Source organism: Piliocolobus tephrosceles, chromosome 4 (assembly GCF_002776525.5).
Source record: "Piliocolobus tephrosceles isolate RC106 chromosome 4, ASM277652v3, whole genome shotgun sequence".
In the NCBI taxonomy this organism is placed as follows: Eukaryota; Metazoa; Chordata; class Mammalia; order Primates; family Cercopithecidae; genus Piliocolobus; species Piliocolobus tephrosceles.
In genome coordinates this window covers 140,428,838-140,437,285 of record NC_045437.1, presented here as the reverse complement: position 1 = coordinate 140,437,285, position 8,448 = coordinate 140,428,838, and the positions used below count along the sequence as shown (strand labels likewise).

Genomic DNA, 8,448 nt, shown 5'->3' with positions numbered 1-8,448 from the left:
GGCCCTGCATGACTCTTTCCTGTACCTCCTTTAGAGCTTTGCTGAAATTCCCCTTCTCAGGAAGGCCTTCAACAGCACATTCTATTTAAAATCACAACCCGTCTCCTCCCTAAATTCCTGATCCTCCTTCCCTGCCTCCTTTTCTCCTGAAACACTTATCAATTAGTGTATCAAATATTTTATATGTTTATTTTTCTTTTCATCCATTTCCCTCCCTAGAACCTAAGCATCATGAGGACAGGCGCTTTATTTTGCTCAGTGTTGTAGCCCAGTGCTTGACTCACAGCAGGAGCTCAGTGAGGATCTGTGGGATGAGCTGTATCTCTCCTGCCCGGTGCCTGGACACAGAGGGAAGTGTGGACGGCTTGGGCAGACCAGCCTGCAGCCCCTCGTGCAGGCCCAGTTCAGAGCTTGGTATCGTGAGCCAGAACCTTTGAGGTAACTGACAGGTCCTAGGGGTCCACCGTCCACCAGCAGCCCCAGTCCTCCTTGACTGATGTTGAGGCCATCCCCAGCCATTGGGAAGGAACTAGGGAGCCCACACCTGGGACAGTTTCAGATTCTTTCTGCTTCCGCCTCTACTTGTAGTGGCTCTTCCCTTCTCTCTTCTCTTGCACAGGAGGAAGGAGCAGCTGCCATCTCATTAGTCTTAATCACTCTTGCCTGCCCAGTATCCCCTCCGTGTCTCCAGAATTCAAACCCATCTGATATCTGACCACAGAGTCAAAACCACCTGAAGAGTTTGTTAAAAATGCAGATTCCACCCCCAGGCTTTCTGATTAACTGGTCAGGGATGCGCCAAAGCTGTGTTCTTCACAAGCTCCTGGAGAATGGCTGCTGTGCAGCCACATCTGGAAGCTGCTGGTTTAAAGCTGTTGGAGCTGGCCTTCAGAATGGGGCTCTGGGTCAGGAGACCTGGGTTGAAGCTGCAGCTCCATCAGCAGCCTGCTGTTTAACCCTGACCTTGTTGCTTTCCCCACTTCACTGCCTCCCTGGTGGGCATGGGAGGAGCACTTGCCTCCCAGACTGTGAGTCTGTGGGTCTGAGTCTGGGAAATGACTGTTTTCCCTCAGCCTGGGGTATATGTCTTTCCCCAGCTCAGGGTCCTACTTCAGGGAACCTGGATTGTCTTCCTCCTAGGGGTCCTGCCTGGGCCTTTTTTGCAGCCTCCTCCTCCCAACTCACCTTCCTTCCCGGCTTCTTCTGCTTCTCAGGTAAGACTCGGACCAAGGACAAGTACCGCGTGGTCTACACTGACCACCAACGCCTGGAGCTGGAGAAGGAGTTTCATTACAGCCGTTACATCACAATCCGGCGGAAATCTGAGCTGGCTGCCAATCTGGGGCTCACTGAACGGCAGGTGTGTCTGTCATCCTATCTCAGCCATAGGAGCAGTGCGAGGACTCTGGTCTCTAGGCTGCCAGGCAGATGACAGAGCTCAGTAGAAGGAAAACAGAGAGGTTGAGTCTCCAGGCCATTGTCACACGGCACAGCAGAAACTGAGGTGCTACCAGCACCCTCCCTTAACAAAACCAATATCCTTGCCCCCAAAGGCAGGGGTAAGGGGATCTGATTAGCCACAGGCTACAGCAGGCTATGATTAGTGCTGTAGAAGGTGCACATGCTATTTACATTAGGGGAGCAGTCACAGGGAAAACAGGGAAGGCTTCCTGGAAGAAGCATGGCCTGGGAAGATGGAAAGGGGGAAGGTTACAGAGAAGGGCATCTCCAGGGTAGGGGTGCAGGGTCTAGAAGGGGAGAATGAATTCAGGGTCCATGTGGTCTGGGAGGCTGGAAAGGAGATAAGCCACAAAGCCGCATGGAGAAATAGGGGCTCACTGTCCTCATCTCTCCTTCTTGTGCTCTCTCCTTCACTCTCTCCCCGCTGCCCACTCCATCTCTGTCTTCCAACCCCACAGGTGAAGATCTGGTTCCAAAACCGGCGGGCAAAGGAGCGCAAAGTGAACAAGAAGAAACAGCAGCAGCAACAGCCCCCACAGCCAATGACGGCCCACGACATCACGGCCACCCCAGCCGGGCCGTCCCTGGGGGGCCTGTGCCCCAGCAACACTAGCCTCCTGGCCACCTCCTCCCCAATGCCTGTCAAAGAGGAGTTTCTGCCATAGCCCCATGCCCAGCCTGTGCGCCAGGAGACCTGGGGACTTGGGGGCTGGGAGTGTGGTTCCTGTGGGCCCAGGAGGTCTGGGTCGAGTCTCAGCCCTGACCTTCTGGGACATGGTGGACAGTCACCTATCCACCCTCTGCATCCCCTTGGCCCATCTGTGCAGTAAGCCTGTTGGATAAAGACCTTCCAGCTCCTGTGTTCTAGACCTCTGAGGGATAAGACAGTCCAGGGTGGATGATCTCAACCGCCCATGGGCATCTCAAGCCCCAAATTGTTGGGGGAGGGGCCTAGACAAGGCTTCAGGCCCTACCCCCTCCTCCATACGTTCAGAGGTGCAGCTGGAGGCTCCTGTGGGGACCAGACTGATCCTGGAGAAAAGGGATGGAGCTAAAAAAGACGAATGCTTGCAGAGCATGACCTGAGGAGGGAGGAATGTGGTCACCTCACAACTGCCTCTTCCTGCAGCCTCACCTCTACCGGCCCCCATCATAAGGGCGCTGAGCCCTCCCCAGGCTGGATGCTAAGCACAAAACCCATAGCACTGGGCTCTGATGACTGCTCCACTGGGTTGCAGAATCACAACCCTCATGATCATTCTCAGTGAGGCCTCTGGATTGAGAGGGAGGCCCTGGGAGGAAAGAAGGGGGCAGAGTCTACCCTACCTGGTTTCTACACCCCCACCAAGCTGTCCATCAGGGCCCAGGGAGCCCCCAGAGGACTTTTTCCAGACCAAGCAGAGCTCACAGCTGGACAGGTGTTGTATATAGAGTGGAATCTCTTGGATGCAGCTTCAAGAATAAATTTTTCTTCTCTTTTCAAAAATGTATAAAAATCATTATACATAGCATTAAAGAAACATTTTTGAGAAGTACAAATCATCCTCACCTTCCCCAGCAATTGTGTATTCCTTTCCCGTTTGTTTAGGCCCACGAGAAGGTCACCTTTAAAATACATTTGAAAGATCAAAACAGAACACTATTCGAGTAGGTCTATGAGACTATGTAAAAATGTGTGTGAGTCCATTCTGTAAGCAGAATCATCAGACTCAACATACCAGTCTTCTGAATTTTTCAGGTATGCTCAGTTCAGGTTTTTCTTTCAATAGATGACATTCATTGCTCACCCCCATGTGCCACGCATGGCTGGGCCTGGAAAGCACATAGTCCTTGTCCCCTAGACTGGAGGAGGGGTGTGAGGGCATGGCCTGGGAAGACGTGGAGGGGAAAGGTTACGGAGAAGGGCATCTCCAGGGTAAGGGAGCAAGATCTAGAGGGGGAGAATGCATTCAGAGTATATGTGGTCTGGGCAGCTGGAGCAGGAGAGAAGCTACAAAGCCCCCCTCAGGGTCTGACTTCAGGGATCCTGGATTGCTCTTCAGAAGTCCCCAGTCCAGTGGGGAAGACTGCCATGCACACAGACGACACTAATATAACAGGATAAGGGCCAATCAGAGCTATGCTGTAAGCATCAAGGGAGCCAGAGCATCCAGCGAGAGCAGAGCACACACCTAGCTTATCCTGGAAGGCTTCCTGGAGGAGGTAATGTTTGAACTGAGACTGAAAAGGACTAGCGAGTGTGGATCAGGCCAAGAAGGGAATAAAGGAGAAAAGGAACTTGAGCAATATGAACTGAAAGTATACTTTATTTTTGAACTCTTGGGAGTCTCCTACCTGGGGCCTTCTCTCCCCGGGGGCTCCGGTGCCAGCTGCTTACCCCTCTGTTTACTGTTCTGGGAGGTGGCCAGGCCATAAAAACTGTGTACAGCCTGCCTGCCATCGCCCTTTGCTCCCACGATAACAGTGCACAAGGTGGATCCTGGCCTGGCACAGGCCCCTGAAGTGCAGCAGGCACTTCTCTCTCTCCTCCTACCAGTGGCCTGGGAGACAGTGGGCCTTCATTAGTAATGGTGGACACCTAAGGCTTGGGAGAGAACCAGGGTTCCAAGAGCAGAGGGAGAGGGGCTGGTGAAAAGCGGCTGGCATGGAGTGAATAGAGTTTTCTGATCTTCAAAAAAATATGCTCTGCGACCCTAGGGTAACTGCTTACCCTCTTTGGGCCTGCATTTCACCATCTGTAAAATTGGGGAAGTTGTCTACCAAAAAGAAATAACTCTGGTCAAGTAGGTTCGGGAAATCCGGCAGAAGCCACTCCTCTGATAGAGTCACAGTGGGTCATTAGCACATCAAAGTCTCTGACAAGCCCCACAGCAAAGAAACTCCTTGAATTTTCTTTCATCCGGCATTCCCCCACCCTGCCCCCTGCCCCCACTTTGCTACCTAGGAGGCCCCTACTCACACCTCCCAGCATCCCACTGAACTCCACACACTCTGCAGTGCTGGGATGTTCAGGCTGGAGGGCCACACCTCTGTGACTCAGTATTTAGCAGCAGGTTTTGCCATCAGATGGCCTGGATTTCAGCGTGACTACTTCCAAGCTGCGAGACTTCAGGCAAGTTACTTAGCTTCTTGGAGCCTCGGCCTCCTCATGTGTCAAATGGAAATAAAATAGTCTAACTGAGCTTAGAATTGGGTTTCGCTCAGGGCCCAGCACATAATAAGTGCTTGTTTTTGAACCGCCTCTCACAGGGCTGCTGCATCCCAGTGTGGGAGGCTGGCAGGCTCGGCTGATGTTCTACCCACCTGAAGGAGGACAAGCCCGTCTCCGCATTAGGAAGACCTCTGCCTGGCAGCAGGTCAGTGGTCACTCCTCTGATAGAGTCACAGCGGCGCATTACCACATCAAAGGGCGAGCTGCAGCAGTCGCCCACATGGGAGATCAGGAGGTTGGATGCGACCCACAGGTTGGGTTGGTGATCACCTACCAATGGGTGTTCAGCCCCATGAAAAAGGAAACTCATCTAAGACAACTTCCAAGTGGTGCAACTTGCTGCCTGGTGCCTAGTGATTCCCCATCACCCAGAGTTCCACCAGAGACTGGGGGGCTGTAATGGCTCAGGAAAGAGACCCTTCAAGTCTAGTCAGATCCTAAGCCACCCCGGGGTAAGAGATGCTCAGCTCTCCTATCAGGAATGGCCCGTGCTGCTTTGCTTCCGGTGACTTTGTGCTGGCCCTCCAAGACCCACAGACTGCTTATGTCCTCTAGCAAATCAGAATTGTGCATGTCAACACTGTTTACATACAATTTCAGGGAGTCCATAGACTCCTAACCCTACGCTGAGAACCGGTTTTGTGGAAAAGCCAGTCCCATCATTGATTGCCAAGAGATTGATGTGGACTGAGCAGAACAGTTGCAGCGCTACTCTAGGGAGGGACTCGGGGTTGGGAATGGAGTATTCTGAGAGAGGAGGGTTCCAGCAGCCAAGAGTGTGTGTGCGTGTGCGTGTATGTGCGTGTGTGTGTAATGGACTGTGATAGAGATACAGGGGTTAGAACAGGAGGACAGTGGAGCTCTGAGGAAATCAGCCTGGCCCTGAGTGTTTGAGAAGATCTGCCAGGGGGATGCAGAGCTGGGGAGCACAGCTGGCCTCGGCCAGGGCAACTTTGGAGGGCAATCCCATCCCAGCCAGGCAGCTCTGGGATCACTTCCTCTGAACCACTCCAGATGGACTAGCAGCCTGGTACCTTGTTTTTCACAGTCGTCACTCCCTGGTGTGACAAAACACATGCTCTACAGTGATAAAATCTGAACATTTAAGCAAATTAAACATGTTTATTTATATACATTTAAAAATATCTCCCTATATAATAAAAGGAAGTACATTTCATCTGACACTTTCCTTAAGCCACACACACACATCTCCACTGCACTTCTGGTTTGATATGAGACCAGAACAGAGGGAGAGAAGAGGGAAAGGGAGAGTGAATATTTACCATTTGGATTCCTAAGCAGTCATTTTGCCAAGAATCATTCAAAACCCCTCTGGAACTGGGGAGAGGAGACGGTGGTGACAGCAATTGTCAAATGTGCTTGGTTGCCAGACTCCTGGCCAATTGTATGATCATAAAATTGGAGCTTCTGTGGGTAGATTGATTTATGTGGATAATGTCTTTTAGAAAATCTTGGAGTTTTGGCTGGGCACAGTGGCTCACGCCTGTAATCCCAGCACTTTGGGAGGCGGAGGCAGGCAGAACCCTTGAGCTCAGGAGTTCAAGATCAGCCTGGGGAATATAGCAAGACCCCGTCTCTACAAAAAAATACAAATTAGCCAGTCATGATGGCACACACCTGTAGTCCCAGTTACTTGGGAGGCTGAGGTGGGAGGGTCGCTTGAGTTCAGGAAGCGAAGGTTGTGGTGAGCCAAGATGGAGCCACTGCACCTCAGCCTGGGTAATAGAGCAAGACTGGTCTCAATAAAAAAATAAAAATAAAGAAAGAAAGAAAGAAAAGGCCGGGTGCAGTGGCTCAAGCCTGTAATCCCAGCACTTTGGGAGGCCGAGACGGGCGGATCATGAGGTCAGGAGATCGAGACCTTCCTGGCTAACACGGTGAAACCCCATCTCTACTAAAAAAAAATACAAAAAACTAGCCGGGCGAGATGGCGGGCGCCTGTAGTCCCAGCTACTTGAGAGGCTGAGGCAGGAGAATGGCGTGAACCCGGGAGGCGGAGCTCGCAGTGAGCTGAGATCCGGCCACTGCACTCCAGCCTGGGCGACAGAGCAAGACTCTGTCTCAAAAAAAAAAAAAAAAAAAAAAAAAGAAAGAAAGAAAAAGAAAAGAAAAGAAAATCTTTGAGTTTTGTTGTTTTGTTTGTTTTATGAAAGGGCTGACTTTCCCCACCAGGGCTGTGGGGATGGAGAAGACGATGGCAGAGAGGTACGAGCTAGAGGACAGAGCCTGGGTGAGGTCAGACTCCTAGGTTATAGACATGACTCTGTCTTTACTGAATCACTGAGTGATTTTGCAAATCCTGCTCCTCTGGGCCTCAGTTTCCCCATCTGAAAGGCATGAGCCTAGATCCGTTTGTACCTCACAACCCCAGTGACTGCCACGGTGGCTCAGTGTTCACCCCCTCGTGTGTCTGCTCAAGGGAGGCTAAAGTCCTGGCCTGCTCCCTTCTTCTCCCCCAGAGCTGGGTCCGTGAAGGGGGAGGAGCAGGTGCTGCTAGAAAGGGCCATAAAGAGGCCAGGCTTCTCAGCTCCTGAGCCAACTCTCTCACCCCTGCTCACTTTCCCTGTGACTCTCTGTGCCTTCCAAAGGGCCTCGTGAAACCCAAGTGCCACTGGGAGAGAGTGGTTGAGCAAGGCTGCTGCCTCTTTTGTACAAGATGCATTAACAAGCCCAGGACAAGGGATGGGGAAGGGTCCTGCCTGGGCCTCCTTGGATTCAGGAGCCCTTGGCTTCTGCCTCTCCCAACCATGACCCACGGTCTTCCTGGATTCATTCCCAATACCCGGTGCATGACTTCACTCCTATGGGACAGTTGCCTCAGGTGTAAAATCAGATGCACAAACCTGTCTTCCCAGACAGTCGGAAATAATTAAAAATTAGATGTTGGATGCAAAAATCCTTCACAATGCACACAGTAGGGCTCCATAAATACTCCTTCTCTTCACACTCACAGCCACTCTTGGTCCCATATGGGTCAGTAGGCAGGGGGCAGAGGAGACTCCTTCCTCTTGGGTCTGGAGAGTCCCTGGTCTGCCCTTTGTGGCCAGGCTCAAAGGGGAGAGCAGTTTGATAGGACCTGGGCAGGGGGAGCGGTGGATTGGAACCTGGCCAGGCCTTTACCCAAGTCCATGCTTTGACTTAAACCCCTCCAACCTTTTTTCAAGCCCCAGAGGTGGGAGAGAGCAGACCCTTATTCACATCTCTCCCCAAAGGTCTCCCCCACCATGTCCACTGATAGGAAGCCAAACAGATGTATGATTAATGTCTGAACTGGCACACTTGCGAGGGTGAAAATGGCACAATTTGTAATGTATATACTGGTCCTGTAGCGTATATCAATCAGTCGCAGCAAACCAATGTGTGCCATCACTCTAGCTCATCATTTCCCATCCTGACTACAGGCTCACTGGACCCTCAGGACATTCTGAGGCAGCCATGCATGGGCTGGCTCATGGCCCATTTTACAGATGTGAAATTAGAACTTTCCAGAAGCCATACTGCTGCTGGACAGGAAACCAGTTATTCATGATCTAAGTCCCAGATCACAGTGACACTGTGGCACTTGCTGTCCCTTCTGCTCACCCAAACCTCTCCATTTTCCTTTCATCTTAAGGAAAGGAGGAGAGTTGAAGACCACTACTAGTCCAAAGGTCCATGAAGCCTGACTCTGTCCCTGGTGTCACTCATTAGCTCCGTGACTTTGAGTAACTTAACTTCCCTGTCCCTCAGCTTCCTCATCTGTAGAACAGGAGTAA

At 51.6% G+C, this 8,448-nt stretch overlaps 1 protein-coding gene across 1 annotated transcript in view; it reads left to right on the top strand.

Annotated features, from left to right (window-relative positions):
• Window positions 1–2,996, top strand: part of CDX1 (caudal type homeobox 1) — a 17,547-nt gene extending 14,551 nt beyond the window's left edge. Inside the window, exons 2-3 of the mRNA XM_023227082.3 lie at window positions 1,215–1,360; window positions 1,920–2,996. Of these exons, the coding sequence (XP_023082850.2) occupies window positions 1,215–1,360; window positions 1,920–2,126 (353 nt within the window). The 3' untranslated portion in view covers window positions 2,127–2,996. The remainder of the gene's footprint in view (window positions 1–1,214; window positions 1,361–1,919) is intronic.
• Window positions 2,997–8,448: the final 5,452 nt, after the last annotated feature.